The sequence below is a fragment of the Callospermophilus lateralis genome, chromosome 14 (assembly GCF_048772815.1).
Source record: "Callospermophilus lateralis isolate mCalLat2 chromosome 14, mCalLat2.hap1, whole genome shotgun sequence".
NCBI classification, from domain to species: Eukaryota; Metazoa; Chordata; class Mammalia; order Rodentia; family Sciuridae; genus Callospermophilus; species Callospermophilus lateralis.
Window position 1 is genome coordinate 19635179 of NC_135318.1, and position 26291 is coordinate 19661469.

General features: G+C 36.1%; 1 protein-coding gene across 1 annotated transcript in view; it reads left to right on the forward strand.

Annotated features, from left to right (window-relative positions):
* Positions 1–19446, forward strand: part of Selenoi (selenoprotein I) — a 45201-nt gene extending 25755 nt beyond the window's left edge. Inside the window, exons 5-10 of the mRNA XM_076833032.2 lie at positions 2779–3041; positions 4121–4229; positions 10528–10576; positions 12231–12411; positions 13650–13832; positions 16196–19446. Coding sequence (XP_076689147.1) covers positions 2779–3041; positions 4121–4229; positions 10528–10576; positions 12231–12411; positions 13650–13832; positions 16196–16294 — 884 coding nt within the window. The 3' untranslated portion in view covers positions 16295–19446. The remainder of the gene's footprint in view (positions 1–2778; positions 3042–4120; positions 4230–10527; positions 10577–12230; positions 12412–13649; positions 13833–16195) is intronic.
* The last annotated feature ends 6845 nt before the right edge of the window (positions 19447–26291 follow it).

A 26291-nucleotide genomic window follows, 5' to 3' on the forward strand; every position in this document is an offset into this window, starting at 1 on the left:
ATTCTTAATTCAGATGATTCCCATGTTTATATCTAGTCCTCATCTATCTTCTGAGTTGCTAGTTCCAAGTGTCTTGGGCTGAGCTGCTTGTCATTACCATGTGAGTATCCTGCCAGCTCTTTAAAAACAGTATCTAAAATTGTCCTCTGCATCTTTTCTATCACTCTTAACTGCTGTTGCTTCTTTCTTCTTTCTCTTTACTACCACCTTCTTAGTTTCCTACACTAGAACTTTGAAGATTGTCTTATCCTTAGATCTTCTGTCTTGTCTTCTATGGCATTCTCTTATTTTTACTTTTTTTTTTTAATATGTTTAGTTGTAGATGGACATGATGTCTTTATTTATTTTTTTATGTGGTTCTGAGTATCAAACCCAATGCCTCACACATGCTAGGCCAGCGCTCTACCCCTGAGCCACAACCCCAGCCCTTGTTTTTTACCTTTTTAATGTCTCATCTGCCCCCAGCTTTTCATTCCCATTAGACTTATCTCAATATAGGCTTACTAATGATTGTCCTCTCTTTCTAGTCATTCACATGATGACAATGAGTCTTCCTAAAGCCTTGCTTTCACTCTTGTCATTTTCCTATTCAGATATCTTCTAGTAGCTCACTTTACTCCCTTGAACTTTTAAATTGTCTCTATATCCCTTTTTATACTGCCTTCTTCACATACTAGCTTTTAGTCAAACTAAACTATGGGCATTGTTTGAAACCTCATTGTGCTTTTTACATCTCTGTATTTCTGAACCTGCATTGTGGTTTTCCCTCATTGTTTGTTGCTTCATCCCCCTTCTTGAAATGGCACACTTCTTATCTCTTATTTACTGAAATCCAACTCATTCTTTATGTCCCCACTCAGATTTCATCTTGTCCTAAAAGCCATTCTAGATTATCTTAGCCTGAAGGGAACCCTTTCCTTTTCTGGACTCTTTTGTTTTTTGTGACAATACTGTACCTTTAATTATCATATTTTGTTCTTTCTCAAATGTAAACACTCTTAGGGCACAAACTTAATTTATTCTAAGAATTTGTTTTGGCAGGGAGTGAATGGTACTTGGGATTGAACCCAGGGACACTTTACCATTGGCCATAATTCTGGTCCTTTTTATTTTTATTTAAAAATTTTTTTGGGGGGGGTACCAGGGATTGAACTCAGGGACATTCAACTACTGAGCCATATTTTCAGCCCTGTTTTTTTTTTTTTTTTTTTTTTTAAGAAGAGAGAGAGAATTTTAATATTTATTTATTTTTTTTTAGTTTTCAACGGACACAACATCTTTGTTTGTATGTGGTGCTGAGGATTGAACCCCGGCCCCAGGCGAGCGCACTACTGCTTGAGCCACATCCCCAGCCCCTCCTAGCCCTGTTTTGTATTTTTATTTAGAGACAGTGTCTCACTGAGTTGCTTAGTGCACTGCTTTTGCTGAGGGTAGCTTTGAATTTGCTTTTTCCTGCCTCAGCCTCCCGAGCCACTGGGATTACAAGTATGTGCACCTACACTTTTTATTTTTTATTTGGAGACAGAGTCTCACTAAGTCGCTGAGCATGGATAGCCTTAAACTTGTGATCCTCCTACCTCAGCCTTCTGAGTTTCTGGGATTACAGGCATGTACCACTATGCCCATCTAATCTAAGATTCTTAGCACGGGTGGGATCCGGGTTCGATCCTCAGCACCACATAAAAATAAAATGCATGGTGTTGCGTCCATCTACACTAAAAATAAATATTTAAAAAAAAATAAATAAAAAATAAAAAGAATAGTGCAGGTTCAACAAACTTATTTCTTATATTTGCAGAACATTGTTTGAAAGCCCTTAAAATCATGGAAGCAGTACATCTGTAAAGAAATGACTCTTAATTTCACACATGATGAAATAGGTGTTATGACTGAAGCACTTTTGGATCCTAAAGCAAGGAGTGCTTAGATAAATTGTAATGAACAGCTATTGACTGTTCTATGGAAGCTTGAGACATTGTGACTAACAGAACAATTTAATTTGTAAGCAGATTTGGAATAATTCAGAGGCCAGGTAGAATGCTTCTTTTTTAGATCTAAAGTTAAACACCATTCAGTGTAATAGAACATTTTGATTTTTAGATTAAATTTTGAGAAATTATATTTTATTTCTGAAATCTTTAATTGTAGTAATCAAAGATTAGATTCTTATAAGTACTGACTGGCAGCCACACTTAAGGTTTCTATAATGTACTGATCTCCCCCCCACCCACAGTTTCTTAAAAATGACTTTGAAAAGGGAAGAATGGAAGGGAGGGGGGATGGGAATAGGGAAGACAGAATGAATCGGACATAACTTTCCTATGTTCATATATGAATACACGACCAATGAAACTCCACGGTCATGTTCGACCGCAAGAATGGGATCCTAATTAGAATAAGTTATATTCCATGTAAGTATAATATGTCAAAATACACTCTACTGTCATGCATATCCAAAAAGAACAAATAAATTTTAAAAATAAATAACGATGAGTTTTTCCATCTAAGTGTGGTGGTGCATTCCTGTAATCCCAGCAATTTAGGAGGCTGAGGCAGGAGGATCACAAGTTCAAAATCAGCCTCAGCAACTTAGGGAGGCCCTAAGCAACATAACGAGACCCTGTCTCAAAAAGGAAAAAAAAAAAAAAAAAGTCTTGGCACATGGCTCAGTAGGGCCACTGGGTTCAATCCCTGGTACTGGGCGGTGTGTGGGGGGGATTACTTTTTCCCACTGGTACAGATGTTGACCTTTTTCTTGTGATGTGTGTTTTGTTGCAGATGGCGTGGATGGAAAGCAAGCCCGCAGAACCAATTCCAGCACCCCCTTAGGGGAGCTTTTTGACCATGGCCTGGATAGTTGGTCATGTGTTTACTTTGTTGTAACTGTGTATTCCATCTTTGGACGAGGACCAACTGGTGTCAGTGTTTTTGTTCTTTATCTCCTATTATGGGTTGTTTTGTTTTCTTTCATCCTGTCTCACTGGGAAAAATATAACACAGGAATTCTTTTTCTGCCATGGGGCTATGATGTTAGCCAGGTGGTAAGTATGTGTTCTGCTTTAAGTTTTTAACATTACCACTATATTTTTGGAAAATTTTTTGTCATTCCTTCCTTATTGTTGTTTTGGTTAGAACAGATCTTGCTTTTTAAAAACATTAAAAAGATTTTTAAAATTTTACTTATTTATGGAAAATTTCAAACATACAAAAGTAGAGAGAATTTTATAATGAACTCTTATTGCACCTGTTAACTTAGCTTCAGGAACTAGCAGGATATGGGCAGTATAGTTTCATATATACTCTCTCTTAGCTCCCTTCCCAGTTCTTCCCCCCCCGCCCCAAATATATATATTTTTTAGTTGTAGTTGGACACAGTATATTTATTTTATATTTTTATTTTTATGTGGTGCTGAATATTAAACCCAGCACCTTGCACGTGCTAGGCAAGTGCTCTACCACTGAGCCACAAACCCAGGCCCCCTTCCTAGTTCTTTTAAAGAAAATGTGGTAAATATTTTGCTATATATCTTTAAATGATAGACTCCTTAGAAAACATAACCATAATACCACTATTATGCCCCAAATTTAATGCTTTCTTTCATTCACTTGAACTTTTGATTTTGTAAAGCAAGATGTACATGTGTAATTGTTGACTTTTTGTCTTTATTGCCAATTTTTCAGTGAGTAGAGAGATTTCTCCTCCTTTAATAGGCTTGTTGTTAACTCTTTTGCTTCTGAATCCCAGCTTTGTGTGTTGCCATTTTGCCCATTTGCACCTAAACCTCCAGTAAAGAAATCAAAAGTTGGAGTGTGTTTGAAGAAGGCAGTTGGGGGTCAAACTGGATCATCTTATGACTTACACAGTTTATGAGGTGCCTTTAAAGTGCTTCAGATGATGACCATTTGCTTGCATTGTCTAGAAGTCACTTATTTTATGGTGTTTTTTTGGGGAAGATTCTTTTTTGAAGGCAAGAAAACTTGCCGCATACCAAATTTAAGCATACTTCTTGCTTTTACTAAAACTGTTTGACTAGACTTAATGCTGCATAAAGCAATATTGGCTTCTGAGCTTTTCAACTGTTAATGCCTCTATATGCTTTTGTCTGTGTTTTCTTTCCAGACTATTTCTTTTGTCTACATAGTGACGGCAATTGTGGGAGTTGAGGCCTGGTATGAACCTTTCCTGTTTAATTTCTTATATAGAGACCTATTCACAACAATGATTATTGGTAAGAAGCTCCATGTCGAAGCCTGTTTTAACCATCACTTTGTTTTCAAAAGCCAGTGATTGACTATAAATAGAAGTTACACCTCTCTTCCTGTCCTCTAATAAGCAGAACAGTCCTACAAACCTGTAGGATTTCAATTTAGACATCAAGGAAAATAATATTTCTTTATGTTTTTGCTCAGTAAGAAGCTTTTTCTAATAAATAGGAAATGCCAGAATAGATCACACAAGTCTTTTAAAGGAAATATTCAAATTAATATAGACTATATTAGAGAATTCACATGTAGGTAGATGTTTAATCTGTCTACTTGAGAAAGTAAGCCTCTTTTCCTCTTAGATGTCCTCTTTATTCCAATGAATGTTTAGAGTTTTTGATAGTGGTAATATTTCCCTTTTGATTTTAGCCAAAGGGGATATCTGTAGGATAATTGACTGAGTACAAGAGAGTATTAATGGTATGGTTAGAGGAAGAGGAATCTAAGTTGTTTTGAGACACCAGGAATAGCACTAAGGACCTTTGTAGAAGTAGAAAACATATATGTAGGCTATTGCTCTGTTCCCTTATCGAAAAAACAACCCTGCCTTGTTCTGTTGATTAACTTTGATAATGGAATGGAAATTAGGTCAGGCTTGGAAACTGAAAAATCGTATTCGTCACTGACTTTCAGAAAAGGAATGGTTTTGGGCATTTTTCCTGTGGTTCTGGATGGTATATGTTTTTGAAATTACCCTATGATCTATTAAATGTTCATTTCCCCCAACCCCTGTACTGAGGATTGAACCCAGGGGCACTTAACCACTGAGCCACATCCCCCAGCTCTTCTTATTTTTTATTTTGAAACAGGGTCTCCCTAAGTTACTTAGGAACTTGCTAAGTTGCTGAGGCTGGTCTTGAACTTGTTACCCTTGTGCCTCAGCCTCCTGAGTCACTGGGATTACAAGCCAAATGTTCATTTTCTGGTGTCATTATGAACTGTAATAGCATGAAAATGTTGCTTTTTTTCTTTTATTATTTAATGACTCTTGTGATTTAAGCAGCTTGTCTTATGGCAGTTTTGCTGCATTTTACATTTAAATATTCAATTTAAGGATAAGGCAAAAATATGTCTGATCTGAGACATTTAAAAATATTATTTACTTTAATAGGTACATAATTTTCTTTAAAGCTTTACATTCTTCTGAATTCTTCCCTCTGAAATAAAAATAAAACCCCACTTGTTTCTACACAAATAAGTGAAACAGCTTTCCCAGCAGATAGATTGTTTAGAAGAACCATAGGGTTTCCACATACTAGATAGTTTCTGCTGATAAAATTGGTAGTGCTAAAGTGGTTGGGGTAGCCTGGAGCCATAGTGTTGAGAGGAGTGCTAATGAAAGGTTGGTAGTAGGTAGAGTGGCTTTTCTGTGCCATTGTGGAAGGTTGTCTTCTTTGGGTACAGCAGACAGACTACCAAAGTAGAGGATTCAGCCTCCCCACTGCCATTTATTATGAAAAAGAATTGAACATCTATTACTGATGGTAGTTCCTTCTACTTTTATATACTAGTTCCTATGTTATCATCACTTTTCTTCAACTGCTTTCAGTACCAGTTGCAATATTGTTTCAACTGCACCACTGCTCCTATCTAACCCATAGGCTGTTTTATAAAATACAGTCTTTTGTACTCACCCATGGGTTTGCCATTTCTGCTGTACTTCATTCCTTTCTGTATATCTGACTTAGGTTCTGGTGTTCTTTCTCAGAAATCTGAAGAATTCTTTCAGGATTTCTTGTAGTGCAGGTCTGGTAGCAGTATATTCTTTGTTTTTGTTTATGTGAAAATGTTTCCTTAATTTTTTTCTTTTAGCATTTTGAATGTATTATTCAAAATGTATTATTCTAATGCCCTCTAGCATCTGAATCAGCTCACATGTTATTGTCACCCGGTGTGTAAAGTGTTATTTTTCTTTTGTTGATTCAAGAGTCACTTTTTATTTTTGTCTTTCACAATTTGACTACTGTGTACCCAGGTATAGTTTTCTTCACATTGTCTTATTTGTTGAGTTTTTTTTATGTGTTGAATATAAATATTTCTGACTAACTGTGTGATATTTTCAGCCACAGTTTCTTTCTTCAGATTTTTTTTTCTGCTTAATTCTTTATCTTCTTGTAAAACTGCACTTACACATATGTTACACAGATTTGTTTGATTTTGTCATACAGGTGATTTTCTGAGGCTTTATTAAGTTATCTTTAACTTTTTTTTAATCCATTTTTTGTAGTGGTTGATTTCTGTCCATCTTTAAGTTCAGTTTTTCCCTCCTGCCATCTCCAATCTGCTGTTGATCCTGTCTAGTGAATCTTGAAATTAAGTTATTAACCTTTTTTTTTTTTTTAAGAGAGATTGGAGAGAGAGAGAGAATTTCAATATTTATTTTTTAGTTTTTGGCGGACACAACATCTTTGTTTGTATGTGGTGCTGAGGATTGAACCCGGGCCGCATGCATGCCAGGCGAGCGTGCTACTGCTTGAGCCACATCCCCAGCCCCTAAGTTATTGAACTTTTTCAGCACTAGAATTTCTGTTTGGTTCTTTTTATACTTTCTATGTCTGTGTTGAGATTCTCCTATCTGACCTTTTCTCCTACCTCACTTTGGACATATTTAAAATAGCTCCTTTATTATCTGTCTGTCAAGTCTAACATCTGGGCCTACTTAAAGTCAGCTTCTGTTGGTTCCCTTTTTTTTTCTATTTCTTTGCATATCTAGCAGGGTTTTTTTTGTTGTTGTTGTTGGAAACTAGACATTGTATGCTGGGGACATAGCTCAGTGATATAGTGCTTGCATAGCATGTTTGGGTCCTTGTGTTTGATCCCCAACATCATTGAAAGAAAGAAAGATAGTCTGTTAGTCAGACATTGTGGATAATTTTTATAGAGATTTTAGAATCTGTTTTAATTTTTTTTTTCTAGTAGACATTGAACTCAGCCTGAGAAATCTGTGTCCTCAGGGTATATAATAGCTGACATTTTCAGCTTTCAGCTGCTCCTTTTTAAGCATGTTGTGTGTGTGTGTGTGTGTGGGTGGGTGTGTGTGTCTCCCTGTGTCCATGTGTCCCCCTTATGTCGATATAGTTTAGTAGTCAGCCATAGATTTGGGTATAGTTGTTACTGAGATTTTGGTGCTGATCTCTCGATGATTTTCTTGCTTCTGGGGTTCACCATCCTGAATCTTCAGCTTTTTTGCAGTTTCATTTGTTCTTTCATTTCTTCCACTATAAGTGTCCAATCAGGTTACTTATTTTAGAATTCCCACTCTGGTTTTGATACCAGTTTTGGACATGGACATTTATTTGTATTTGTTTGTTTTGTCTTTTTTTTCCCTTTGGTACTGAGAATTGAACCCAGGGATGCTTTTACTGAGTTTCATCCCCAGTCCTTTTAAATATATATTTTTTTAAGGTAAGGTCTTGTGAGTTGCTGAGGGTCTCACTAAGATGCTGAGGCTGGTCTCAAACTTGTGATCCTTCTGCTTCAGCCTTCTGAATTGCTGAAATTACAGGTGTGCCACTGCACCTGGCTTGTTTGTTTCACTTTTGACTTCAAGAATTACTTTTTTCTTTTGAAATTTATTTTTCCTTTATAATTCTGTGAACTATTCATGAGTACAAAGACAAATTTATAAGTGTATTAAAATATAGTGTCTATCCCTACCCTATTTCTACCTTCATAGGTAACCATTCTTAATGTTTAGTTTTTATGGCTTATTTTTTCATGTTTTTATTGCATGTGTATATGTGTATGTTTCATTTTATTATCCCTTTCCATGGCATTCTATATGTACTCTTTTTTTTTTTTTTTTCGTTTCTTCCCCCCACTTAATAGTATATCTGAAAGATCATACTATATGTAAGGATCTTCCTCATTCCTTCTTACAGCTGGCCAGTACTTCATTGCATGGATGTACCTAATAGTTTGTTTAATCAGCTTCCTATTGATAGACATTTGGATTGCTTCCAGTCTTTCACTCTTATACAAATTGCTGAAGTGAATAGTCTTGTATCTGTCTTTTCATGTTTTTGCTAGGGTATTGTGGAAGAAAGCCCTACTAGTAGAATTGTTAGTAAAGGATAAATGCGTGCAGATAGATATGTCTGTAAAATTTCCATTTCTTACATTGTGAATGAACTTTTCTAGTGTTTAAGAGCCATTTATATTTCCTTTTCTATGTATTTTAAGTATCTAGCCCTTGTGTGTGGGTTGAATCCAGGGGCACTTAACCACTGAACCACGTCCCCAGCCCTTTTTATTTTTCATTTAGAGACAGGATCTTACTAAGTTGCTCAGGGCCTCACCCAGTTGCTGAGGCTGGCTTTGAACCTGCGATCCTCCTGCTTCAGCCTTGCAAGTCCCTGGAATTACAGGCATGCGCCACTGTGCCCAGCTAAACATTTAAATACTCTTTATAGATTGTATGTTAAGTACTGTTGAGAGAAGGAATAGAAGATGCTGTCCTTTTCTTTGGCAACCTTAGGCTTTCTACATGCTTGCTATACTTAAAACTATTTCAAGACTTTTAAAACTAGAATTACTCTTTGTGGCAAATCTTGTGCTAGTTTATCTCAACCCATTTTCTTTTTTTAGTACCTTTATTTTATTTATTTTTTTATGTGGTGCTGAAGATCAAACCCAGGTCCTTGCACATGCTAGGCAAGTGATCTATTGCTGAGCCACAACCCCAGCCCATCAACCTATTTTCAACACCTGTTTTCCAGTTACTTGGAGCTACAAGAAATCCTGGGTTAATTCACTTAACCTTGGTTCCCCTCAGTGCTTCCCAGCTTGACATAGAGTAAGCTACTAAACATTTTTGAGGGCATGAAGGTTATCAGTTTGTTTTTTTCTTTTCCCTTTAATATAATCTGATTTGGCAAACTTTATTCCAGTTAAGTTTGGAAGTAGCAGAGTAATTCACCTTTGGGGAGATTTCTGCTGGTTCTAGTTTTTTCATCTGTGTTTTAGCCAAGTACCTTAGGAATAAGAATGTTTTCTACTGTTGATCCTAAAAGTGATAGCTGTATTGACCCTCAAACCACCAATATAGTCCCTGGAAATCTGGAGTAGACAACTAGGACCAATAATGAAACATTGAAGTGAAATGTTCAGAAAGTTTTGAGATGTGTGTATTAATTTGAAGTTTGAAAGAGGGAAGGATCAGGGATTTACAACTGTATAGACCATAGATTCAGATTTTTTAAAGACGTAAGAGACACTAGAAAATCATTTAACCCATCCTTATACTGCTGGACTCTGAAACTTGGATTGATTGATTTACCCAAAAGTACATAACTGCTCAGTGGCTGGAAGCATGTAATTAAGCTTTAAAATAAAATACTCTGAGGGAGAGTGGAGCACCCCTTTAGGAATATGTTAGGAATATGCAGGAAGTTGAGTTTCCAAGAAATGACAAAATGAAATGGTTAGGTGGTTAATAGGAACACTGGGAGAACAGAATCACAAAGGCAGAATGAGGAAAGAATTGCAGTTAGTATATAGTCAATGAAACCATAAGTCAAGAGTGAAAAAACATACTAAATTTGATCATTAGGAAAACTTTTTCAAGAATGTATTTCTGCACAGTAGAGGGCAGACTGAATAAAAGAGTGCTAAGAAATTGAAAACAACAAAAAAGTGTGGCAATTGGAAAGAAATGACAGAATAAGAGTAAACAGGGCAGTAGAAATCATTGATAGAATGTCTTGGGAAGGCCATCATTATTTTTAGGTTCGAGGGGGAAGAACTGTGGTGTGGGTGGGATAGGGAGGAACGAAATGGGAAATTCTGGGGAGGTTAAAAGCATATGTAAATAAGAAATAGCAAGATCCATTTATTATCCTCCCCTTCTAGTAACTCACATTTACTTTGCCATTTACTATATACCAGGCACTGTTCCAGGTATCTTTAATAATTTATTACATTCTCAAAACCCTATGGGGTTGGCACTACTTTGCTCTCTATTTTGTAAATGAGGAAACTGAGGCACTAAAAGTCCGACTGCCTCAAGTCACATAAGTGATTGATGATACCACTGGTATCAAGACCTAGACTAGCTCTTAGAGTCTGTGCTCTGACTCACCCAAGTGTACTGGCACTCTCCCAGTTGTAAATGCTGTTAGGAATGTACTTAATTTTTATTACAGAAATAAACTTGAGCCTGAAAATTGTTGGATCTACAAACATTGTGTATCTTGAAAGAATTCAGTTATTATAATATACTAACTCTTTAATAATTCATGATAATTTAAGTATTCTTTCCTTTAGGTTGTGCAATATTTGTGACTCTTCCAATGAGTTTATTAAACTTTTTCAGGTAAGTATTTAATTTAATTAATTTATTTGTTGTGGTGCTGGGGATTGAACTCAGGTCCTTGTGCATGTGAGGCAAGCAGTCTACCAACTGAGCTATATCTCCAGCCCAGTATTTTATTTTTTTAAATTATTTTTAAAATATTTATTTTTTAGTTGTAATTGGATACAGTACCTTTATTTATTTTTATGTGGTGCTGAGGATCGAACCCAGGGCCTCGAACTTGCTAGTTGAGCACTCTACCACTGAGCCACAACCCCAGCCCCAGTATTTTATTTTTTAATTGGGCAAAAAAATGTGAAAAATTTCAGCAATTGTTAGGATCTGTTTTTCTTTTCTGAGTCTGGACATTTTTAAATGGTTATGAAATATGAATTTTGAATCTAGAATGAGATTAGGGTATCTTTGGCTGATGTAGTTAATTCAACCACATCACAGAATTACTAGTTCTTTTTTTATGGTTTTGTGCTCACCAGTCTTTTAGTTTGACAGTGAGAGAGTATCTTCCTCTTAAATATTGATGTGTTTACATTCAATTTTGTAAGTTGATTATCTGTAAGTATAGTTAACAAAAGTATAAAATAACAATTTTTGAATGTGTGTAGGTTAAAATTGGACTTAGGCTGGCTTTTCTCAAATAGCAGTTGCATAGAAATTCCTGCCTTCAGGGGAAAGAGTTGGGAGGTGGGATCTTTCCCTTCTCAGTAATTTTTTTTCCTGCTGTTTCCTCTGTTACTGTTTCCTCTAGTTGAAACTTTCTCCTTCATCTTTTAGTTCTGAGTCTCACAGAATTACATCCATGTCAAGCTAAGCTCTTGAATCTTCCCTATTTATTGTGACTGGTAATCATTTATAGAAGCCATAAAATTTGGAGTTCTAAGTCTGTAGAGATTATTTGAGTCATTTCCCCCTCAGAATATAATGATTACATTCTAATTGGACAACACAATGCCCAGGGTCATGTGACCCATAGCAAAAACCAGGACTGGAATTTGGGCTTGTGTCTAGATGAGCAAACATATTGGATTACTTGCTGTGTGTTTACAGATACCAGGATGTGGTATTGGTAGTCTTATTTCAGGGTCTTTGTGTGCATTACATCTTACTTTAATGTATTAAAGTAATACTGCTATTTCATGTTCACTTCGTTTCGCCTACTAGAATATTTCACAGAACAAAGACCAAATTGTATTCATCTTTACATTCTTGACACAGCAATTGATAATTTGGTTTAAAGAATTAAAAAGGGGACCAGGCAAGACTGGGGTTTTAGCTCAGTGGTAGAGCCCTTGCCTTGCATGTGTGAGGCACTGGGTTCGAAACTCAGCACCACATAAAAATAAATAAATAAAGATATTGTGTCCATCTACAATTAAAAAAGTATTTTAAAAAAAGGAGACGGGGGAGCGGGGGTCGGGGACCAGGTGCCAAAATACTGGCCATGCCTCTTGAATCAGGTTATATAAGTTTAGTTCTCTTATTTTCACCCTGGCTGTGAAGTTATGGCCATAATAATGTGGCTCTGTCTATGCCATAGGATAATTATGATTGTAAAATAAGAGAAGAAATGTGAAAGTACTTTGGAAATGGCAAAGTACTATATAAGTTTTATATGTAATAATGTTCTTTGTATTACTTGATTTTTTTTTTTTTCCAGAAGCTATAAAAATAACACCTTGAAACACAATTCAGTCTATGAAGCTATGGTTCCCTTCTTTTCTCCATGTTTGCTCTTCATTTTGTCTACAGCCTGGATCCTCTGGTCACCTTCAGATATTTTAGAGCTACATCCTAGAGTATTCTACTTTATGGTTGGAACAGCTTTTGCCAACATCACAGTAAGATATTTATTTCTTTTAAAAATCATCATATAGCCAGGCACAGTGGTGCATGCCTGTAATCCCAGCAGCTTGGGAGGCTGAGGCAGGAGAATTCCAAGTTTGAGACCATCCTCAGCAACTTGTGAGGCTTAAAGCAACTTTAATGAGGCCCTGTCTCAAAATAAAAATTAGAAGGGCTGAGGATATGGATTAGTGGTAAAGCTCCCCTGGGTTCAATCCCTAGTACCAAAAAGAAAAAACCCACAAATGAAAAATTTTTGAAAATCATAATCTATAACCCATGCAGTGAGGTGTACCCATAATCCCAGAGGTTGAGGCAGGAAAGATGGCAAGTTAAGGCTAGCTTCGGCAATTTAGCAAGACTGTTTCAAAATAAAACTACAAAGGACTAGGGATATGGCTTAGTGGTAAAGTGCCCCTGGGTTCAATCTCCAGCACAAAACACACAGACAGTATGGAGGTAGGGATGATAGTAGAATGAAACGGACATTGTTACCTTATGTGCATAGTGATCACATGTACAACCAGAATGGAGTATTACTCCATCTATGTATGATGTGTCAAAATGCATTCTTCTGTCATGTATAACCAGTTAGAAAAAATAAACACACACACACACACACACAATTTTTATTTTAGAAATATTGACAAGTGGATAATTTGAGAACTCACATAGTATTATAATAAGCAGATTTTTAAAATATTTTAAATCAGAAACGTAGTAATAACTTCAGGACAGAACATGTTGATAATTATTTTATTGTGCTCTTTGAAACCAATAGGATTTAGTGACTTCAGTAGTATTTGCAGGTTCTTTTGGGTGTGAGTTGGAGTGCGTGTGTGTACATGTCTGGTACTGAGGATTGAACCCAGGGGTGTTTCACCCTGAGCTACATCTCCAGCCCTTTTTTAATTTTTATTTTGAGACAGGATCTTGCTAAGTTGCCTTACCTGGCCTAGGAATTTGCAGTCCTCCTGCCTCAACCTCCCTAGTAGCCTCCTGATTGCAGGCATGTGCCATCGCATCAGGCTTTTTCCAGTCTCTTCTGACATGTTCTGACGCTCTGTGTGGGGGGGGTTGGGTCTGGAGTCCAGCTGGGCCCCTGAATAGTTGAGAACTACTAAGATAATGTAAATGTGTTGGCTTAAGTTCTTGAATAGTTTTTAAATGTTGCACTGACTAGTTTTGGAAGTGCTTTGCTAATTAAACTTTCTTTTTTCAAACCAACTTCAAGTGTCAGCTGATTGTTTGTCAAATGAGCAGCACACGGTGCCCAACTTTGAATTGGTTGCTGGTTCCTCTCTTCTTGGTTGTCATAGCAGTGAACCTGGGAGTAGCCTCTTACCTGGAGAGTCTTCTCCTGTATTTATTAACAACTGGCTTTACTCTGGCCCACATCCATTATGGAGTACGAGTGGTGAGTAATCAAGTAAAGCTGGTTTTATTTGTTTCTTATAAATAGTGAAAAAGAGGCAGTGGAAAAATTTAAAAGAAATTACTGTAGTAGCTGAAAGGATTTGGGGATATTCCCTAAATTTGAAATAATGTCCAGATAATGCAATATCAGGTATTGTTTTTCTAATGATTAAGTTATAATAACTGTAAATGCTTTTAAAGCTGGATAATTATTATGTATTAGTTCTTATTTTAAATGAGTATATATCTAGCCATAATCTTGTTGAGTAGAATTATAAACTATTTTGTGCTTTTAATTATGTGGGACCAGATAATCCCATTGTTATCTGTTTTTTCACTTGCTTCTTTAGCGTTAGGGGCTTTTTTATTGTTCATTAACATAATTTGGTTTTGTAGCACTTCTTTTCTCCCCTGCTCAATTTGAACAATGTACTAAGGGAATTAAAATTTCAGAGTAGAGGAAAGCTTTTACATCATATGAGGCTTCACTTTATCAGCAGAATCATAAGTAAGGGGGAAAATCAAAGGAAATGGATTTAAGAAGTGTTTGCAAACCTTAATACATATTTTAGCACAGTTTCATGGTTGAATTTTAATTGTTGCACAATATTTCATCAAGGAAGATTACTTAATCATTACATAATTTGTTAATCATAACCCAGTTATTTTAATAATTTAGGTTATTTTCAAATTATCATCATTATTAATAATGCTGGTGTGAACAATTTGGAATAATATTTTTTTCTTCCATTTGTTTTATATTCAGAGAATAATTTCATAGGAATGGCATTATATAAAGGATATTCATGTTTTATGGCTCTTAAAGTGCTTCTGTTTGTTCTTGTTTCTAAGAGAACTCTCCTGTGAATTGGTTTGAGAAACAAAATGTCTTTACTTCTATATTCTCATACACGTTTTTAAAATAGGGGGACAGTGTCATGCTTTGTGAAAAACTTTATACCTTGCACATATTGTTAAACTTGGGCTTTCTTCCCTTAGTGCTTGTCCCCAAATTAACCCTCATTGGTTAGAACAAAATAGATGAAATTGTTATGGAAAAAGAGAATGTGATAAATCTGATGAGGCAAAATCATTTATGTTTATATTTGTGTAGGTTTAACATGTTTTCATGTTTTCTTTCTTCTGTTTTTTTGAAGGGGGTACCAGGAATTGAGCCCAGGGGCACTTAGCCACTGAGCCACATCTTCAGCCCTTTTTTAATATTTTATTTGGAAATGGTCTTGCTTAGTTGCTTAGGGCCTATTAAGTTGCTGAGACCAGCTTTGAACTTGCAATCCTGCCTCAGCCTCCTGGGCCACTGGGATTACAAGTGTGCACCACCACATCTGGCTTAACATGTTTTCTGTCAACACTCTGGGACCCTTATTTTGATATTTTATCAATGTGATAAAATAATTGCTAATGTCTTTTGAAATTGTTTTAATTTCTTAAGCCCTTCAGAAGCATATTTTTAGAAAACCATATATATAACAAATTAAAACACATTTTTTTCTTTAAATTATAAAGGTAGTACATATGGTTAAAAATCTGGGAAATAGGGACTGGGGTTTTGGCCTGGTAGAGTGCTCGCCTAGCATGCATGAGGCACTGGGTTCGATCCTCAGCACCACATAAATGTAAAATAAAGATATTGTGCCCACCTAAAACTTAAGAATAAATATTTTTTAAAAATCTGGGGAATAATCAAGCTACTGAGAGAAATTCTGGGAGCATCTTTCTTGTCTTGTCTTGTCTTTTTTGCTTGTTTATCATGTCTATAACTTCTGGCCACAAGGTAAAACTTGCTAGGCCACATAAAACATTTGAGCTGCTGAAACATACATACTATGATAAATATCAAATAAATGACATCTGTTAGCTGGCATATAACAATGTTTTTACCTACCTACTAGGAATATTCTAACCAATATGGACTTTCTAAATTAACAGATCCAGTTTTATACTAGTTCATCAGGAATTAGGAATGATTACCTAGAAATGTACAAACTGAATATTGTATCTAATTATAGATATAATTATTTGATTTACTAGATATTATAATTCAGGTAATCTTGCAGTTTTCAGTAGATTTGGATATGAATTTGTCTGGCTTAGAGGGCTCTGGAAAGACTAGATTTTGGAGTGAGGCAGACCCAGGTTCAAGTTCTAAATATCCCAGGGTAGTTCTAGTACTCCCATTTAGCTACCTAACTAGTTCTTAAGCTATTCTAATCTAGCAGAACCTCTTTGTTATTTCTGATGACTTACTGTGTCAGTAATTCTTTCCAGAGGTGAATTTCATTTGTTTTTATAAAATAGTATAGTATGTAGTTGTCACTGTTTTGTGTTCTGATTTTTTTATAGGTTAAGCAGCTTAGCAGCCATTTTCAAATTTATCCCTTCTCATTGAAGAAACCCAACTCAGATTGACTAGGAATGGAAGAAAAGAACATTGGCCTGTAATCTTCAGAAAGAAATACTGTAAATAGATGCTTGTAAATATTTCATTCATCACCAGTGAACTAAACTGATCTGCTTGACAGACATGGAATCTCAGTATGTGTGGTACTTGGACAGCAGGAATGAAACATGATCTGAATTTGTGGAATTTTGGAACTTCTAACTCCTAACTTACGTTATTTTTATAAAACCATGTGATATTTTGGTTAAGCATAATGTTCATTAGACCAGCAAAACTCTTCTAGTGATTTTAGCTTCATGAGTCCATAATATTTTGGCTCATACAGAGTTAAAGATGTTTTATTTTTATTTTTAAAACCCCAGATTGGTTAGGAACACTGATAATATTCAGAAAACCACAGCATGTTTTCACACGTGGTATTTCACAGTAGGCATTAGCTGTGGAAATTATCAATAGCTCAAGTATAATATGCAGGGAAGGTGGCGGGGGGTGGGGGGCAAGTTTCCTTTAGCCAGAGATGCCAACTATTACAGAACAGTATGCAGTTGCCAAATCTTGGTTTCTCTTTCCCATGGAAATGATTTTTGTCCTCAGAGGCAAAGAGATTCTCTAGTATTCTGGCTGTCTTTATTACAGAATAGATTTTGATAAATGGTTTAAATTTCTTTTAAAGAGAAATATTCTGTTTATACTTAGTAGAGAATGGGGTTGTAATTATAGCTCATCCATTGGCATGGTTCATGGTTTAAGTGTGGCATTTTCTCTCTCAGCTGAAGGTTGCTAGGATTTGGTGCCTGTGAGCTATGATTGTAAGAATATGTGTGACAGTCCCCAGTCTTTGATAATTACTTGTGAGAAACGCAGATAAAGCACCTTCTAAGAGGAGATTTAAATTAGAGTTAGGAACCTCGCTATGAACGAAATTAGTTTTCTGATTCAGTTTGTCTGTCTGTCCTTCCTTGCTTTCTCTCATTCTCCTTTTGGGGGTGAAATGCTGTGTTTTTTATTTCATATGGGATAAAACAGAGAGAAATACTCTCTTTCCAAACTTGTCCGCTTCTCCACTTGAAGAAAACTTTTGATATATATGCCATACCCAGTACCTATTTCCTTAATATGACTTGGAGTAATTTTTAAGGTTTATTGATAACAAAACTTTACCTTTATTGTGGTCATTTTATAAATCATATCTTTTCATAAATGTGGATATTTTATTCTCTGTTTCTTTGACTTTGTCTTCATTTAGTTTGGTGGTGGTGAAATTTACTTGCTGATTTTCTTTTTATTTTCCACTGAATGAAGTTTGTGCTTGAATGAAGAGTGTATCTTAAACCCTTATTTCTTTTTGGACAGGTTGCACTTGGATAAAATAGGCACCACTGTGTTGATATGTAATTATATTCTTAACCATTATTTATGAATATGACTGTAGTTAAAATTATAGCATATTTCTTTGTTGAGTTTCAGTCTGCTGCTTTGTAAAAAAAAATAACTGTAATTGATATTTTGTTTTTAAAATTTTAAATTCTAATCATTGTCATCCAGGTTATTAGAAGTGAGTCAAGGAGCTTCCTACTCATTTAAGAAAATAATTTGTAAAGGTTTAGTTTTGGTGACTTTCTCTGAGAAAAAAGTGAATACTGAAAATAGATGAGAATTGATGTAATTTAGAAATATGTATAGTGAATCCATGTTTGTTAATAAATCGCCATCATGCAGGTCAAAGAAATGAACCAGTTAAGTGAAGGTAACCGTTTTGTGTTCACCTTGTTGTATCATCTGTAAAATTGAATTGGATTAAGTATTCATTTGAAGTGGGGGAAAAAACTTTGTTTTAAGATTTCTTACCTAATCATTTTTACTGTTTTGTTGACCTTGTACTCAAGGATGAGATTAATTTGTTTAAAAAGAACTGATAAATGTTTATAAAGTGACAAATTTGGACCACAGATTTTTTTTCCACCTTGTACAGTGTATTTAAAACAAACAAACAAACAAAAAAACCCTTTAATTCTGTCATTAGGGTCCTTTGGGTTATGGCTTGTAATTTTGAGACTCTTTTACTTCTGAATATGTTTCTGCCCACATTTTGTTGCATTAAGATTATTTGTAAGGTGTTTTGTGCCTATATTTTATGACATATTTTCCTGGGGTGGTAAGGAATTATGCCGTGGGTGAAAGAAAGGAGGCTGTCAATAAGGGAAGCTGAACAATTGACTGTTCCAGAATACTGTGGACTTGTGTTAATCCTTCCTATACTGCTGACCTTCTCTTGTTTTAGTCTGCCATCTTGATGGTGCATCTTGAAAGCCCCCATTTTTTGTATAGTGATATAGCAGCTGATATAGGACTTAATTACCAGTAGCTCTGTGCATTTCTATCATACTGATTACTCAAACCTTTCCAAAGTATAAAAGATGTTTCAAGCTTTTGCATGAAATTTTGGGTGAATTCACACCCCAGCCTTTCTCCCCAGCACACACTGGCTGCATTGTGGGGAGCAGTGCCACCATGGTCAGGAGCATACATGCGTGTTTTCTGTACTTGCAGAATAGAGTGCCTTAGCCAGGCCAGAGGTTTGCATTGTGTTTTTGCTGACCAAAGTCACATATACTTGTACAAGGTTTCTTTTCAGCTTATGGCATGAAAAATGTCCCTTCAGTCTTGTAAGAAAATAATTCCCCTGTATTTGAGATGGTATATGGGATAGAAAAGTTTAAAAATACCTGGAAGAATATGCTACTGCTACTTTTTTTGGTTCTTTAACATTCATGATCTCACTGCATTGTACAAATTACAAAGTGTCTTTTCACAAATAGTAATAGAGGTAGCTTATGGGTTTCAGTTTCAGGCAATAGAGTGTGTAACTTTCAAAATAACAAGGTAAATGTTCTTCTTTGGCATTTTCATATTATGACTAAAATACTTTAAATTCTAATTTTGGGAAGGTTAAATGTTAATTGTGGTCTAGAATGTTGTACTACCATGAATATGTCATTTATTCTCATTTAGAAGTATTGGGAAGAGGAGTGTGTGTATGGAGTTACCTAAATTCTAAGTTGATACCAAAAGAGTGTTAATGATCACCCAGAGCCTGGGTATTCAGGGAATATACAGGAAAAGAGTGTAGTGTCTTTTTTTTTTTTTTTTTTTAAATGATGCTGAGGATTGAATTTAGATCCTTTTTTTTTTTTTTTTTTAAGAGAGTGAGGGGAGAGAGAGAGAGAGAGAATTTTAATATTTTATTTCTTAGTTTTCGGCAGACACAACATCTTTGTTTGTATGTGGTGCTGAGGATCGAACCCGGGCCGCGCGCATGCCAGACAGGCACGCTACCGCTTGAGCCACATCCCTAGCCCCAAGATCCTTGTGTGTGCTGAGACAAGCACTGTACCACTGAGCTACATCCCCAACCCACAGTATATGTTTTCTTTAAAAAAGAATTTAGTTGTAGATGAACACAATATCTTTATTTTTATTTATTTATTTTTATGTGGTGCTGAGGATTGAACCCAGGGCCTCACACGTGCGCGACAAGTACTCTACCACTGAGTTACAACCCCAGCCCTGTAGTATATGTTTTAAAGGGAAAAAGGGACCACCTTAATGCTTCATGAATTTGGAAGTTTCCTGTATTTGGTATTCAAAGGACTGGTTTATTTTGTAGTGAGTCAAAAGTCAATTGGAATATATCTTTGACTCTGTGACCCATAGAGAATAAAAAGGTAATCTGTAGGTGTTTAAATCAAAGACTACTTTTCCTTTTATATTTTAACTGGAATTAATTCATCTTTTTCATTCTTCACCTGGGTTTCCTCCCGACTAGCCACCACTTATGACAGAGACAGCCCACTCAGGCCTTGCTTTGTTGCTTCTAGATCTTGCTACATTCAGATTTTCTTGATTGCCTTAGATCTCGTAATTAGTCAAAGACTGAGAACGTGTCAGAGGGAAAAAGTAAGTCTGATGGACTGGGACTTTTGACTTTGGGTCCCAAAATAAGCCAAAAACTGATTCAGAAATCTTTGGTTGTATTGATGCCTGTGTTCAGAGTGGCCTTATCTTGACCTCAGTTCTGGACTTGATCGATTGCTCTATAGAAAATTCGTGAAGTCAGACCAGAATTTTCTTTATCCCATGAGGTCTCTTTGTAAGGCAGCTGCCCTTTCATGAACACCCTGTGGGTGAATAACCTTACTAAGTTAGCTGCCAGTACTATAACCTTCCAGGAGGAATTTTAACTAGTATGCTGCATTTGAAGCACTTTGACACGTATATTTAAAGAGACAGTCTTAACTGTAAAGTGGTGTTAAGTTAATCACTGTGAAACTTGAAAGTGTGGTGCTCTGGGCAGTTTAGGAAGCTTACATAAATTTCTGACTTTCCTTTATTATGTAACCCAAGTGATTTGTATATTTTGGTCTTTATCTTTGACAATGGTACAAATGACTGACATGGCAGGCAATTACTTTAGGATATATGGTAAATCATGGTTGTTTAACTTTTTTTCAGAGAAATTGGTGATATGTTTGCTTCTTCCTTGCATGGAACCATAGAAATTGGATTTGTTGGCCGATTCATTTCTACAGTACAAAATAAAGATAACCTTACTTTTTAACCTGCATGCTAGTAATATGCTTTGCTCTTTAATAAACAAATATGCAAGAGATAGTAATCTAACTGGTTTTTGTTTGTTTTTAAGCAGAGATCTCTTCTTTATACAGACAGATCTTAAATGAGTTCATATTTAGGGTAGCAAAAAAGGTTTGCCATTCAGAGCACCCTCATGGGTAGCCTGATCAAAGGGGTTATGTTGCATTTGGTCAGGAAAACCAGGTTCCCAGAACTAAAAGTGCTGCATGGATTGATTTGTGAATACTTTAGCAAGGGCTTGTCTTTCTAGGAAAATCCATTTGGATACAATGTAAGGGTGGTTCTCTTCTTCCACAGACCATTTACATTGTCTTCCTCTTCAGAGAATCATTCTTAGAAAGCTGAGCTGAATAGTGCTCTTTTTAAAGCATGCAGATTGGATCATGGCCATTGGGAACCTAAATTCGACATTGTAATAGTGAGGGAACACTCACTTTGGCAACACATACACTAAAAATTGAAATCAGAGACAGTATTGAAGACACAGGGAGTGGCTAAGTGTCACGGGTATCTTCGGTCTCTTTGATTATGTAAGGTCTTCCCTTAATCAGTTTCTGTGAGTAAGAGTTAAAATGATAGCTGATTTCGAGTTTTTATTAAACCATATACAATTGGCCATGAATTCTAGATTGTGATATTCTTCCTGATGAGCAGTTTCTAATACCTGAAGAGTAAGTTCTTGACCTGGAACATGTTTGTTAGTACTTGATATTACTAATCAGGTTATAAAAGAAGCCTGATTTGATTTGGCAAGATCTGTGACTCCTGTATCATCAATTGAATTACTGTTATCATTCAGTATCAGACTTTATCTAAGTTTAATAACTACTAATTGAGACTGTTTACAATACTAAATTTTTTTGGTAGGTTTTTTGTTAGATAACTTTACCTCATCAGAGCAGCCGTTTAGGAGATAAAGACCCAGCTACCTATAATGATTTGCTCACTTCAGGATATCTCAAGAGAGCTGAATTCAGTATTGGACTCCAGATTCCAATGTTTTAATATCAGATAACCTGTAGGTCAAGGGGAAGGAAATGATTAATTGCCAAGGTATAAACTCCCTGCTGCCTAGCCTTTGCCTTTTCCCTTCCCATCTGACATAATAGATTCAATTTGTGACAAGTTGTAGAAAAAGAAATTGATACTTTGCTGAGTAGAGTTTCATGCCCTGTGACTAGGAATAGGTGGTAAGAATCATGGCCAAGTCAATTATTGAGTTGTGTAGCTCAGTCCTGTTACAGTTGGCCTTTTGAAGTATTCTGAAAAAAGGATAATTCATTCCTTCTCAGGTACCTAGAAATAGCACTGCTGGAGCGGGTGGAATATATTTGCTACAAATAGAGAATATATTAGAAAGATGAAGAGGAGCATAAAATCTTTTCCCTTTAATGTAGTTTAATTGAACACATTAGTAACTGGTCTTTCTAGGAATTGCTGTGTTCATAGTAAATATTGTAAAATTTATTTTATCTGGTTATGTGTGCTCTCTGTATATAGACATGTTTAATATGTACACATATTCTCTGCATATGTATGTATGATATCATGTATACATGGGGTGTACTCTTGATTATCAGCCAGATGATAAGCCCTCATTAGATAATTTCTTCATGTGGACTTGGTGTATGTGTGGCCTGTAACTCTGAAGCCTCTTCCTGGTTTGGAGCCATAGCCTTTCTTCCTTTCAGTTCATCTCAGTGTTTGAGAAAGCCCTTTAAAATATGTCACTTTCTATGCCCCTTTAACCAGGGATTGTGTGAGCTATAAGACACTTGGCTGCTCCCACCACCAGGGTTGAGGCTTTTGGATCTGCACCATAGTGAGCCTATTTCTGGCTAGAAGATGGCTGTGGGAGAGTTGTTTTCCTGGGCTCCCTGGGGAAAGCTCTTGCAGAAGTGGAGCTTTGCAACTTGCTTAAATTACTTCACCAGAATGTTGTGAAGTCTCAGATAACTTGATGTACAATTTCAGTGCATTTCAATGTTATTTTTGCATTATATGTATTACTGTTCTCTGCTGCTAACCCAGATAATTAAGATCTGACTGTTTCTTGTCCCTGTATTCTAGAAGCCTTGACCTTTCAACTGGATTTATGTTTTATTTCTGCTGCTGTGAACTCCAAAGTAATGCAGTAGGTTTTAGTTTAAATTGTTTGATTCTTTTATTGGTAAATATTTATTGTAATAAAAGAGTAAATAATTTTTAAATCCTTTTAATTGTTTTTGGGTTGTCTTTTTTATTGTTCCATGGAGGGTTTAAAAGGGGAGGGAGCCATGATGGAAAAATAATGTCCAGCCGCTGTCTTAGAATCATTGATTGTTCTAAAGCAAAACATTAAAAACAAAACAAAACTTCCTTTTTTCCCTCTTTTTGGTGTTGTGACCAAAGAAGACAGGAGACAGGTGGCAGTAGCAGTTATTCATAGTATACTGCTCTGGACTCTCCCAGAAGTGGGTATGGAAGTTTAACTAATTCCTACTTCTGTTCTTTTTTACCTTACAACTTTTTTCTAGGCCATATAACATGACTAACACTCCTGAGTCCCTGCTTTCTCTGTTCCATTCTTGTTTCTTTGAAGATAATGGTGGCATAGTTCTATAAATAACCAAAATTGAATAAAACAGATTGCTTTTGAAGTATAGTAAAAGTGACAAACTGGGACATAACAATAAACCAAGAAGTTACCCAAATATTTTCCAATATCCTCAAAGTCCGGTTAAGGTGGTTTAGTATAAACATGGATGTAGAACTGTGTGATTTGACTTGTAAAATGATCAACGTCATTTTTCCCCTTTTTATATAGTAAAGACTATATAGCTAAAGGTAGATGGCCAAGTCAGCCCAGCAAAGGAAGCACAAATAGCCAGATGGTTTTTCAATTATTGCTTAAAACCTACCTACCTAGGAATGAGGATGTCATATTCTAAGGACTTGTCCCATCTATAAGTCATTTCTCAAAGCAGGTCCACTTTTGGATTGCAGCCTATCGTTTGAGGAACAGATTGGGTACTGGTCATTCATCAAGATGAATGTCCCTTCCTTAAATCATTCAGCTATGACAACCATACTCTTGCCTGCCTTAGTCTCTTCATGATCTCCTGTCACTTCTCATTTGAAAAAAATGAATAAGCTGGGCATGGTGGCACATGCCTGTAATCCCTGTGACTCTGGAGGCTGAGGCAGGAGGATCACAAGTTGAAAGTCAGCCTCAGCAATTTAGGCTCTGAGTAACTTAAGTGATAGTCTGTCTCAAAAAAAGGGCTGGGAAGGTGGCTCAGAGATTAAGCGTTCCTGGATTCAAACCCTAGTACCTACCCCCCAACCCCCCCAAAAAAGTGGAAAATAAAAGCAAACTATTAAATAATTTTTAAGTGATGTGTTTATGGTAAAAACATAAACAACAACAACATAAAAAGACGTTTTGTAGAATAAAAATTGCAAAAGTTATCCATAAACACAGGCCCCAGAAATATCAGCCGTCTTATGGACTTCCCCCTATTTTTCTTTTTTACATTCTGTTTGTATTTCAGCTAAAATTGGGGTCACAATTTATATGTTCTGCATCTTTCTCATTTAATATATGTTTTGGGTCATTTTTATTCTTAAACCATGAATCAATAGTTACCAATTGATTCCTTGAATCACATTCAGTTTTTTTTATACTGTAAATAGAATAACTATAGATTGGGGAAGGGGGTACCAGGGATTGAATCCAGGGGCACTTAACCGCTAAGGCACATCCATAACCCCTTTTAAAGAAAAAAAAAAGTTCTTATTTTGAGACAGGTTTTTGCTAAGTTGCTGAGGCTGGCCTTGAACTTGAATCCTGCCTCCTGAGTTTCTAGGATTACAAGCATGTGCCACCATGCCCAGCTATCTATATGCATTTTACCCCCAACTTTTAAAAACAGTTTTAATTTAATAGGTGCATTCCAGGAAACAAGAAACACAAGCAAAGAATAAAGTCATCCAATTACAAACATTACTTGGACATGTTCCTTAGGTCATGTGTGTACACATGCAACATCATGTTTTGTGTGATTGAGGTCATAGTGTGTATCATGCTTTTCCACACGTCATGAATATTCACCAATTCAAAATCCCAAAGGTACATAAGTATTTATAATAACTAATAGTATACTATACCACCTCAATCTTAGAAAACAATTGTAATCCTGTTTCTCTTATTTCTCTGAAGACAAATGGCAACAGAACTCCAGACGACATGTTGGCAGAGTTACAACTAAGATAATGTGTTCCCTTGATGCTCAATTTAAAATGATTACACCAAGCATAGTGTTTCTAAGAGGGTTCATTTTCTGAGTTCTACTACTAAAATATTAGCAAGAAAGCATGTTCCCAGTGAATTAAGTATTCCTGTAGTATAGCCAGAAGATGCACATGCCTCAAGACTCACATCAAAGATAAATCTCTCCCTGTGTCTTCCTTCTGCCCTCTGCAGCAGCTAATGAACAAGTCTGATACACCTGCCCAGAGATAAACAATTCCATTTCCAAGATGCATCTATCAGTTATAACAAAAAGATTTACCGGTTGGCTAATTCACTAGCTCTACTTTTTATTATACACTTCTGGACATCGAGAAAGCTTATTAAAGTACTAAAGTATTTTACTAAAAATGCACACGTAGACCTCTGGTCATAATCTAAAGCTTTCTTTCAGATACTGAGATAGTAGCAAAGAATACTTCCCTTCACCTTCCTTTTCTTTTTCCACCATTCCAGTGACTCAGTTCAGAACTCTAGAGGTGGATTAACAAAGGTCATTCCCAGAAGACAGTTCTAAAAACCAACAAAAGGATTTTAATGCATGGGTTATTTTGTTACTTCTAAAAACTTTTAGTACCTCACAATATTAACTAAAATGCACATATAACAAGGGTGAGACAACAAATTTAAGGGGCACAGAGTGCTTCTCTCTGCATATTTTCTCCTCCCAGCCACCACCCAGGGAACTTTCAACATACTCTCCAAGATGTCCTGTGAGCATTTTTTTCACTCAGCAAATATTTGTTGAGCACTTACCATGTGTTAGGTGATATGTATACAGCATTGAATAAAACACACTTACAACTCCAAGAGTTGTATAAGAATGATTCTGTTAAGTAGAAATGCCTAGTCAATGCACATAGAATCTAACATTTAATAGGTGGCTGAATGTTCTCCAGAAAGGTGCCCTTTTAGTGGTGAACAACACTGTCTGTTTTCCACAACTATTAAAAAGCTTCATTTCATTACATAATTGAGGCTGTCCATAGGAGCAAAGAAGTTCTCCCAGCTGGCCAGGAAAGGAGACTAGCTGTGGCTTTTATTGTGATGATGTGAGCTAGATGAGTGTCCAACACACATGGGAATCTCTTGCC